Consider the following 12003-nt stretch of genomic DNA (forward strand, 5'->3'; position numbering starts at 1 on the left):
TACTGGAAAGGTATGACTCCAGGTTACAATAGACCATAAGTATACAGCGGATCTCTGATTGTCCTCACTTTGATTATGCTGTAACAACATACTGTATCACCATGACCAGGATCTCTATTCATTTAGGTGAGAAGATTAGGGCTTTCAGGGGGAATGGAAAATCTACTGTAGACATTTCAAAAATACTGTTAGACTTGGGGAATATGTAGCTGAGATGTACAGCAGTTGAAATAAAAATCTGCATGGTAAAATATTATTTAACATTTTATTAACGAAAGCGTAAAGATGTTGATGAAAAAATACTGTACATTATGTGCTTTATCAGACATTTTGCGGTTGCATGAGGTTTGGAGTTAGAAATGTAAAACTTTAGAGTACTTAACCTCCCTGGGCAACAGCCAGTGGAATCGCGTGGCGCGAAATACAAATACCTCATAAATGCTATAACTTCAATTTCTCAAACATATGACTATTTTACACCATTTTAAAGACAACTCTCGTTAATCTAACCACGTTGTCCGATTTCAAAAAGGCTTTACAGCGAAAGCAAAACATTAGATTATGTCAGGAGAGTACCCTGCCAAAAATAATCACGTAGCCATTTTCAAAGCAAGCATATATGTCACAAAAACCCAAACCACAGCTAAATGCAGCACTAACCTTTGATCTTCATCAGATGACACTCCTAGGACATTATGTTATACAATACATGCATGTTTTGTTCAATCAAGTTAACATGTGATGTTCAGAACTAGCATACTTCCGGTGAATTTACTAAATTACTCACGATTAACGTTCACAAAATACATAACAATTATTTTAAGAATTATAGATACAGAACTCCTTTATGCAATCGCGGTGTCAGATTTTAAAATAGCTTTTCGGCGAAAGCACATTTTGCAATATTCTGAGTAGATATCACGGCTAGCTAATTTCACCCACCAAGTTTGGCCCTCACCAAACTCAGATTTACTATAAGAAAAATTGGATTACCTTTGCTGTTCTTCGTCAGAATGCACTCCCAGGACTTCTACTTCAACAACAAATGTTGTTTTGTTTCCAAATAATCCATAGTTATATTAAAATAGCTCCGTTTTGTTCGTGCGTTCAGGTCACAATCCGAAGGGTGACGCGCGAGCGCATTTTGTGACAAAAAATTCAAAATATTCCATTACCTTTCTTCGAAGCATGTCAAACGCTGTTTTAAAATCAATTTTTATGCGACTTTTCTCATAAAATAGCGATAATATTCCAACCGGGCGACGTTGTATTCATTCAAAGAGAGAAAGAAAAACATGGAGAATTCACATGAACGCTCATCTCCAGTGTCACTGTTCTCAGCCTGACCACTCACAAAATCTCCTGCTGTTTTTCGCCCAGAGACTGGAGAGACGTCATTCCACTTTCTGGCGCCTTCTGAGAGCCAATGGAAGCCTTAGAAAATGTCACGTTACAGCAGAGATGCTGTATTTTCGATAGAGATGCCACAGAAGGAGAACAAATTGTCAGACAGGGCACTTCCTGTATGGAATCTTCTCAGGTTTTGGCCTGCCATATGAGTTCTGTTATACTCAGACACCATTCAAACAGTTTTAGAAACTTTAGGGTGTTTTCTATCCAAATCTACTAATTGTATGCATATTCTTGTTTCTGGGCAAGAGTAGTAACCAGTTTAAATTGGGTATGTTTTTTTTTTTATCCGGCCATGCAAATACTGCCCCCTAGCCCCAACAGGTTATTAATACACTACTGTAAATAAACACAGCATCTACAGTGGTACAAATATATTATTGAATTCAATAAAAAAATAAACACACAATTTTCAATGTTATACTAACAAGTGGTTGCCATGGTGAATAATCCAATAATAATTGGTATAACACGGCTCTCAGAACTCAGAAAATTAAAATACTTGCAGATCTATAAAATGGCCCTGGAGGTCTAATTAAATTTAGAGGATTGGAGGATTGTAAATTAATATCTAAGGGGCATTTTTCGTTAGGACAAATCTGGTCTTTGAGAATATCTAAGGGGCTTTTTATATAATTATAATAGAGTTAATAATAATCGGTGGATAACAGATCGGCTCTCGGAACTCATTAAGAGGTTGCTTCTATCTTCAATATGCTTTAAATGCTCCAGGACCACCGACAGATTTTTGTTGTTGCCTGATACAGGACTCTAGTGCCAAAGAAGAGAAACTCTCAGACTGAAAACACCTCCACCGATAGATTAGCGTTCTAACTCCCCCTTGTAATAGTGTGGTGCAATGACCGAATGCCACCATCTAACGGTCGCAGCATAAGCTCAAAACTTTTAAAGGAAAAACCACTGTAGCTCATCATTCAACACCATTGTACCCTCCAAGCTCATCAATAAGCTCGAGGCCCTGGGACTGAACCTCGTCATGTGCAACTGGGTCCTGGACTTCCTGACTGGCCTCCCTCCCAGGTGGTGAAGGTAGGAAACACCTCCACTTCGCTGATCCTCAACACTAGGGCCCCACAAGGGTGCGTGCTCAGTCCCCTCCTGTACTCCATGTTCACCCATAACTGTGTGGCCAAGCACGCCTCCAACTCAATCATCAAGTTTGCAGATGACACAACAGTAGTAGGCTTGATTACCAACAATGATGAGACAGCCTACAGGGAGGAGGTGAGGGCTCTGGGAGTGTGGTGCCAGGAAAATAACCTCTCACTCAATGTCAACAAAACAAAGGAGATGATCGAGATCTTCAGGAAACAGCAGAGGGAGCACGCCTCTATCCACATCGACGGGACCGCAGTGGAGAAGGTGGAAATCTTCAAGTTCCTTGGCGTAACACATCACTGACAAACTGAAATGGTCCACTCACACAGACAGTGTGTTGAAGAAGGCGCAACAGCGCCTCTTCAACCTCAGGAGGCTGAATAAATGTGGCTTGTCAGCTAAAACCCTCACAAACTTCTTAGATGCACAATCAAGCATCCCGTCGGACTATATCACCGCTTGGTATGGCAACTGCACCGCCCGCAACCGCAGGGTTCTCCAGAGGGTGGTGCGGTGTGTCCAACACATCACCAGGGGCAAACTACCTGCCCTTCACGACACCTACAGCACCCGATGTCACAGGAAGGCCAAAAATGTCATCAAGGACAACCACCCAAGCCACTGCCTGTTCACCCTGCTATCATCCAGAAGGCGAGGTCAGTACAGGTGCTTCAAAGCTGGGCCCGAGAGACTGAAAAACAGCTATCTCAAGGCCATCAGACTGTTAAATAGCCATCACTAGCACATTAGAGGCTGCTGCCTATGAACATAGATTTGAAATCACCGGCCACTTTAATAAATGGAACGCCAGTCACTTTAATAATGTCTACATATCTTGCATTACCTATCTCATGTGTATATACTGTATCCTATACTATTCTACTGTATCTTGACATTGCTCGTCCATATTTTTATATTCTTAATTCCATTCCTTTACTAGATTTGTGTGTATTGGGTATATGTTGTGTAATTACTGCACTACAACGGTGCTATATGGTGCTATAATCGAGTCCATGCATACAAATACCTTGATATTTGGATTGTCAATGATTTATTGTTTAAAAAACATACAAATGAGCTTGTTAACCTCTTACATCTAGACGTTCTGCTAGCGGAACACCTGCTCCAATATCCGATGGGCGTGGCGCGAAATACAAACTCCTCTAAAATCCGAAAACTTCCATTTTTCAAACATATGACTATTTTACAGCATTTTAAAGACAAGACTCTCGTTAATCGAACCACACTGTCCGATTTCAAAAAGGCTTTACAGCGAAAGCAAAACATTACATTATGTCAGCAGAGTACCCAGCCAGAAATAATCAGACACCCATTTTTCAAGCTAGCATATAATGTCACAAAAAACAAAACCACAGCTAAATGCAGCACTAACCTTTGATCTTCATCAGATGACAACCCTAGGACATTATGTTATACAATGCATGCATGTTTTGTTCAATCAAGTTCATATTTATATCAAAAACCAGCTTTTTTACATTAGCATGTGACGTTCAGAACTAGCAAACATCCGGTGAACTTACAAAATTACTCACGATAAACGTTCACAAAAAACATGACAATTATTTTAAGAATTATAGATACAGAACTCCTCTATGCACTCGATATGTCCGATTTTAAAATAGCTTTTCGGTGAAAGCACATTTTGCAATATTCTCAGTAGATAGCCCAGCCATCACGGCTAGCTATTTAGACACCGACCAAGTTTAGCCCTGACCAAACTCCGATTTACTATTACAAAAGTTTGATTACCTTTGTTGTCTTCGTCAGAATGCACTCCCAGGACTGCTACTTCAATAACACATGTTGGTTTGGTCCAAAATAATCCATCGTTATATCCAAATAGCGGCGTTTTGTTCGTGCGTTCTAGACACTATCCGAAGTGTAAATAAGGGTTACGAGCATGGCGCAATTCGTGACAAAAGATTTCTAAATATTCCATTACCGTACTTCGAAGCATGTCAACCGCTGTTTAAAATCAATTTTTATGCAATTTTTCTCGTAAAAAAGCGATAATATTCCGACCGGGAATCTGCGTTTCGGTAAACAGAGGAAAGAAAACAAAGCATGGGGTCGACGCGGGCACGCGCCTGAGTCTCACAGTACTGTAACCAGCCACTACCCAAACGCGCTACTTTGTTTCAACCAGAGCCTGCAAAGCCACGATTCAGCTTTTTGCCGCCTTCTGAGAGTCCATGTGAGCCGTAGGAAGTGTCACGTAACAGCAGAGATCCTTTAATGGATAGAGATGGCAAAGAAGGCCAAGAAATGGTCAGACAGGGTACTTCCTGTACAGAATCTTCTCAGGTTTTGGCCTGCCAAATGAGTTCTGTTATACTCACAGACACCATTCAAACAGTTTTAGAAACTTTTGGAGTGTTTTCCTTCCAAAGCTAATAATTATATGCATATTCTAGTTTCTGGGCAGGAGTAATAATCAGATTAAATCGGGTACGTTTTTTATCCGGCTGTGAAAATACTGCCCCCTATCCATAACAGGTTAAGAAACTATTTTTTTTTTTTTTAACAGAAGCAGATCTTGTCTCTCTTTGACTGCACAAAGAGAGACTGCACAATCTGCTTCCTGCTGACTAATCTTTCTACTTGTTGATTATGGTGATGCTATTTATCAAAGTGCAGCTGCCTCTACTCTTAAACCCTTTGGTGTCGTTGGAGGAATTGGTGCCTCTAGGTAATTTTAGAAGGGTGTAACGTGACCTTTCTACTGAATGTTTCTGTTTTTTTATAATTGGGTTTTGCTTTTTGTGTATTGTTTATTTTATTGTGTATATGAATGTGTAGTTTAATGTGTTTTTATTATATTTTTACGGGTATTGTGGTGCTATACAGGGCTCATCTGGAAAATAGACCGTGGTCTCAGTATTGTCTCCCTGTCAAAATAAAGGTTAAATAAATTGTGACTGTATGAAGGTATGCGCCCCAACAGCATTCCTCTATCAACCACCAGCCACTACTCACACAGTTAAGATTTGGTCACTGTTTACACTGAAAGTTGGGAAGTTGACTGAGTATATGAATAGTGCTAGCACACCTCACAATGTTTTATGAAATGTAAATAAAGAAAATACTAAACCAAGATGTCTAAAAGAGGATGTGAAATGTTCACCTTGCCTGTTGTGTGTTAACTTGAACACTAGGTGGAACCCTTATTCCACCGGAACGTTTCATACCTCCTTAACGCAAAGAACAACACCACTTGATATTCAAACTGCTCTTTTGTGAAGAAGTTTGAAACTTGGGATACATAGAGGTGGTTCTGATTTTGATTGATTGTTTTGTTCCGTTAACAAGATAGATAGACTGCTTGACTCCCCTGGTGTTTCTTAGGGTGTGCTGTTCCCATTAAACCCATGCTTGTAATTGCTGCTCGTTTTTACCAGAATCCATTGTGATTCGCTTCCCTTCATCCAAAGCAGTAAATGTTTATTGGAAGACTCATCTAAAATCCTTGTTGGCCCTTGTGTTGAAGATAAGTGTTTGTCTCGGGGTGAAAAACAATTATCAGGCTTTTCATCCTACTGAGACTTGACTACTGACTGCAATTGGTAGCTTGATTTGTATTCTTGCTCTTGGAAAAGAGCTATCCAATCATTTGCGTTCATATCTACCAGAACGTGTGTTATGGAGAATTAAGTGGAGTCCTGGGTTTTTTGACAATTATTTAGAACCTAATTAGGGCCAAAATCATGTGGGTCTTAACAGGGCTGAAATCATGCAGGTCCTTAATCAGCAACGGCTTAATTGAGGAAGAAGAGTCACTGGTCTCAGGATTTAACCAATGTGTTTTTACCTCCCAGAGTTGATTTGCTCATCAAGATCAAGATAAATACTAAAACTTAAGACGATAAATAACTATTGAACTTTTTAAAACTTCCAGTTCTGCTCTGGAAGACCACACTGGCCCTACATGATGTAACATGCAGTGAGCTCCAAAGTATTGGGACAATGACACACTTTTTGTGTTTTGGCTCTGTACTCTAGCACTTTGGATTTGAAATTATGCAATGACTGAGGTTGAAGTGCAGTTTGTCCGCTTTCATTTGAGGGTATTTTCATCCATATCATGTGAACCATTTAGAAATTACATCAATTTCTGTACATATCCCCTGCATTTTAGGGGACCAAAAGTATTGGAACAAATTCATTTATGTGTGTTAAAGTAGTAAAAAGTTAAGTATTTGGTCTGATATTCATAGCACACAATTACTACATCAAGCTTGTGACTGCACATTTGTTGGATGCATTTGCTGTTTGTTTTGGTTTTGTTTCAAATCATTTTGTGCCCAATAGAAAATAATGGTGTATTGTGCAATTTTGGAGTCACTTTTATTGTAAATAATAATGTTTCAAAACTCTTCTCTGCTACCATGACTATAGACAGTCCTGAATGAATCATGAAATAATGATGAGTGAGAACGTTAGAGGCATAAATATCATTGCCGTTTGTAGAGTCACAAGCTTGATGTAATCATTGTGTACTAGGAGTATGGGACCAAATTATAAACTTTTGACTACTTTTAATACACATATAACTGAATTTGTCCCCATACTTAACCTATGGTCCCCTAAAATGGGGGGGGCAAATGTACAAAAAGTGCTGTAATTTCTAAACGGTTCACCCTATATGGATGAAAATACCCTCACGTTAAAGCTGTATCATTTCATATCCAATGTAGTTAAGCATCCACTCTCGCTTTGTCTTCTATGTCTTTTTACACCAGGAGCGGTTCAGCTACGTGTGTCCGGACCTAGTGAAAGAGTTCAACAAGTACGACGTGGACGGCTCCAAGTGGATCAAGCAGTACACCGGCATAAACAACATCAGCAAGAAGGAGTTCACCGTCGATGTAGGCTACGAGCGCTTCCTCGGCCCTGAGATCTTCTTCCACCCGGAGGTTAGCAGTGAGCACTTTGCTATTTAAACGGCAGCATAGCAAGAGGTTTGCGCTATGCTAAACTTAAGAACGGGAAGCATAGAAATAGGACAGATCTACTGCTTCTTAGACTTGCTTTCAGGTAGAATGATAGATCTATAACGCACATTGCTATGTGAATTTGGTCAGGTCGACCAAAAAATAACATATAGCCACTTTAAGATATTTATCTGTGAACGTAGGCGTGTACACACTTTAAAAAAAACTTCTCACACTCTTCTTCCTCAAAATCCACCAGTTTGCCAATCCTGACTTCACCCAGCCCATCTCTGAAGTTGTGGACGAGGTTATCCAGAACTGCCCCATTGATGTCAGACGTCCCCTTTACAAGGTAATCATATCCCTGAACTACATAGATATTGGTTTAAAAACCACATCCAATTTAATATCCAATCAGCACTTTGGGTTTGACTTGTACAGACTTCTCTGGGCCCTTTCACTATTGTGTGTGTGTGTGTGCTCGAGTTGAACCCGGCTTTGTGTTAGGGCATGTGTTAACCAGTCTTAACTAGACACACTGTGTTCTTCTCCAGAACATTGTATTGTCGGGCGGCTCCACCATGTTCAGGGACTTTGGGCGGCGTCTGCAGAGGGACCTGAAGAGGACGGTGGACGCCAGGCTGAAGATGAGCGAGGAGCTGAGCGGGGGCAAGCTCAAGGTGAGAGCAGTCCCTAGTCATGGTGATCTTACTGGAGTTGTCTCTTTAGCCGAATAATTGTGGTCCCCACGAGCTGCTCCTGTTCTTATTGTTTTCTCTTAGTTGTAACCCGCTACAGTTTTGGCAGAGCATTAGGTTAGTGTAGGAGGTAAGAAATGTAAGATCTTTATTTGTGTTGTTTGCTTTTGCCCTCTCAGCCCAAACCAATCGATGTGCAAGTCATAACTCATCATATGCAGAGATATGCAGTGTGGTTCGGAGGATCCATGTTAGCCTCAACTGTAAGTATCACAAATCTGTTGCTCCATTCTGTGGGGAAAAACAGTACCAAAACTAAAATTGTGGAAATTAGTATTAGTTGTTCTATGGCACACATTTCCTGTGATGAGGAAACCTCTTACTTGGCACATAGTAAAGCAACTTAATGATTGGAAATGTCATTCAGAAAATGTTGTTTCATATGCCATCTGCAAAACTTGCCTCCCAAAAACTGTAGTAATGCTGAAAGGTTACTGTCAGCACTTTAGCTCAATTTCAGTGATTTGCATTGTCAGCATGATTACTGCCATGTAATGCTTACTTAAGGGCATGCTATCTTCCAGTTTCCCTGTAACTGAGTTGAAATGCAAAAGTAATAAAAAAAAAAAATGAAGTCCTTATTTTAATTGAATATGAAAGGGAAACGCCCATAATGTACTCGGAAGCATCCTTTGACAATGTATCGGGAGGTTACAACATTGCATGACTCATGATGAGCCACCCGATTGGCGCTTTTTTTAGAACAGGAACTCTGGGACTGTATGATTGTGCCCGTGAAGTGTCCTTTTGGTTTGTATGGTTGAGATGCGCATCTGAAACATGTTTTTAAGATGGGGGGAAAAAAGGAGGGAACCTCTCTGCACAGCAGTGTGTCGTTCCAGGTGCTGGTTTTGACAGGAACAACCAGTATTCAAAAACGAGTCAAAACCACACACAAAGGTTGTTTATGTTTTAATTTGTTTTCTTTTATTCAAATATGCCAAATATCAACACATTGCTTTCTCTTTTCTAGCCTGAGTTCTACCAGGTATGCCACACCAAAAAGGACTATGAGGAGATTGGCCCTAGCATCTGTCGCCACAACCCCGTGTTTGGAGTCATGTCTTAACTGTGGCCCTCCAACATCCTAATGGTTAGACCGGGTAGGGGTTGGGAGGGGGAGACAATGGGTCAGGGGTGGTGAGTTTGTGCTTTTTGATTGCTTGTTCACTCTGGATGTACAGAACGAGGGGTGATACATATTATTTTTTTTATGAGAAAAAAAGAAACAGTCCGGCTGGAAAATGTATTGTGAATGTTCCTTTTTTGTTTTTGTTTTCCAAAATGAGGGGAATATGGTTTCTAAACCAAAACAATAAAAGATCATTTCCGGATCTGTCAAGCAACATGCAGAAAGCTAAACGATGATGGTAATGATGGTGTTGGTAGATGTAATGATGATGACAACATTGATGATGATGATGATGATATAAAACCAGAAGTCATAAAACATTATTTATGTTTAAAGAACTTGACTCCGGGCAATATCTGACGACTCAAGATATCGTTGATCATGCCAAGGTTATAGAACATATTAATGTCTTTTATTTTCCATTTAATTTTTCTGCTTCAAATGCACTTCACTTTGTGTATCACAGCAAGAGCTTGTTTATATTTCGTAAAGGTTTTTTATATGTAAAACTTGGGAAATTGGGGAAAGTTTTTATTGCATACCAGTATCAGCAAGTGACTGTTTTAACCCACAATGCAGCTTTGATACGCAGTATTTTCTTAAGTTAGAAAACTGAAATGTTTCTCCCTCATCATTCCCCCATTGTCTGTCCTTGCTATTCTCCCTTTAATTCTACATTAACATGCCTTCGCTTTCACTTTCGACCATGCCAGATTTCCTCTTCTATGTCTTAGCGAAAGAAAATAAAACTATTCATGAAATAATAACAATGAAATTGAAAGAGAATGACTGTCGGACCAGTATTGTTAGCCTAGATTTGTTTTCAAATTAAATACCAAATTATAAAAAAAAAATATGGGATTTGTTTATTTAATGCCTCGCAACATTCCAATAAAGGCTCAGATTTGTTTCTTAAGTGCTTGACTGGGCTATCATTTTTTTTTAATGATTAGCATTTTTATTGAGATTTCAAACAGAAATTAACAGCAACAAACAGCACGGACAGCAAACAGTCAACACCCCACAATGTCATATAAAGATCTCCAGCCTATGATGAACAAAAAGCAAAAAGACTGCAGTATATCAATTTTTGACTTGGTTCTTGTTTGCCGTGTCTCTAATTTTGTCCAGTGCTATGTCACTGGTTCATGTGCAATTGTATATTTTCTCAAATACATCTAGCATATATCTTAAGATTATATTTTTATATAGTTGATGGAAATCGATGCTTTATTTAGTGTGGGATGTGACTGACATGCAAAACAAAGTCTTTACACTTTTGTAGTTTTACCCATAAGCCAATCTTTTCATTGGAGCCATTGAGTTGTCATTTGCTAGGGATCCTTGAGAAATGTCACATTAGCATGTATTGCCCTGTCCCATTCTGTCTTGCGGTCTGAGCTCTAAGCACTGCCAAATGTGTGACATGTTGCTGAGTACAAAGCACTTTGGGTTTGTCACTGGCATGAAGTCTCACAGGTCGAGTGCAAAATGATCTAGGGAAATGCACTGCCACACCCTCGCACACTGGTTATAACATTTATTCAGAGACTGCAAGACAGGAGAATGGGATAAGGCTTATGTCTCCATCAAGAAGTAATACCCCATCAGGATGTGATCTCAAACACAACAGGTGGTGATGCCAGTATTAGGCCATGGCCACATTGGGATTTCGTGTTGAAGAATTTGAGGGAGCCCATGTTTTTTTCCAATGGGAGTCATCCGTTGTCGGACAACCAAGATTATTGTCCGAAGACAAAGAAACCCACAAACGATCTGTCTTTTCATGCGAACTTGTCAGAAGAAAGTAGAGATGAGTTGTACTTTTGAATATACAATTTAATCTGTGTTCATTCATCTCAGTGTGGCTGTGGCCATAGGCCAGACAAACTGAGATGCATGAGCACTTAGTTGAAGTCGGAAGTTTACATACACTTAGGTTGGCGTCATTAAAATTCATTTTTCAACCACTCCACATATTTCTTGTTAGCAAACTATAGTTTTGGCAAGTTGGTTAGGACATTACTTTGTGCATGACACAAGTCATTTTTCCAGCAATTGTTTACAGACAGATTATTTCACTTAATTCACTGTATCACAATTCCAGTGGGTCAGAAGTTTACATACACTAAGTTGACTGTGCCTTTAAACAGCTTGGAAAAATCCAGAAAATGATGTCATGGCTTTAGAAGCTTCTGATAGGCTAATTGACATCATTTGAGTCAATTGGAGGTGTACCTTTGGATGTATTTCAAGGCCTACCTTCCAACTCAGTGCCTCTTTGCTTGACATGGGAAAATCAAAAGAAATCAGCCAAGACCTCAGAAAAAAATGTAGACCTCCACAAGTCTGGTTCATCCTTGGGAGCAATTTCCAAATGCCTGAAGGTACCACGTTCATCTGTACAAACAATAGTATGCAAGTATAAACACCATGGGACCACGCATCCACCATACCGCTCAGGAAGGAGATGCATTCTGTCTCCTAGAGATTAAAATACTTTGGTGCGAAAAAGTGCATATCAATCCCAGAACAACAGCAAAGGACCTTGTGAAGATGCTGGAGGAAGCAGGTACAAAATTATCTATATCCACAGTAAAACGAGTCCTATATCGACATAACTTGAAAGGCC

The 12003-nt window shown here is 39.7% G+C and overlaps 1 protein-coding gene across 1 annotated transcript in view; it reads left to right on the plus strand.

Moving 5' to 3' along the window:
• LOC106586112 (actin-related protein 3) overlaps positions 1-10287 on the plus strand; it is a 29171-nt gene extending 18884 nt beyond the window's left edge. Inside the window, exons 8-12 of the mRNA XM_014172983.2 lie at positions 7290-7463; positions 7741-7833; positions 8036-8161; positions 8359-8442; positions 9213-10287. Coding sequence (XP_014028458.1) covers positions 7290-7463; positions 7741-7833; positions 8036-8161; positions 8359-8442; positions 9213-9308 — 573 coding nt within the window. The 3' untranslated portion in view covers positions 9309-10287. The remainder of the gene's footprint in view (positions 1-7289; positions 7464-7740; positions 7834-8035; positions 8162-8358; positions 8443-9212) is intronic.
• Positions 10288-12003: the final 1716 nt, after the last annotated feature.

Source organism: Salmo salar, chromosome ssa25 (genome assembly GCF_905237065.1).
Source record: "Salmo salar chromosome ssa25, Ssal_v3.1, whole genome shotgun sequence".
Taxonomy (NCBI): domain Eukaryota; kingdom Metazoa; phylum Chordata; class Actinopteri; order Salmoniformes; family Salmonidae; genus Salmo; species Salmo salar.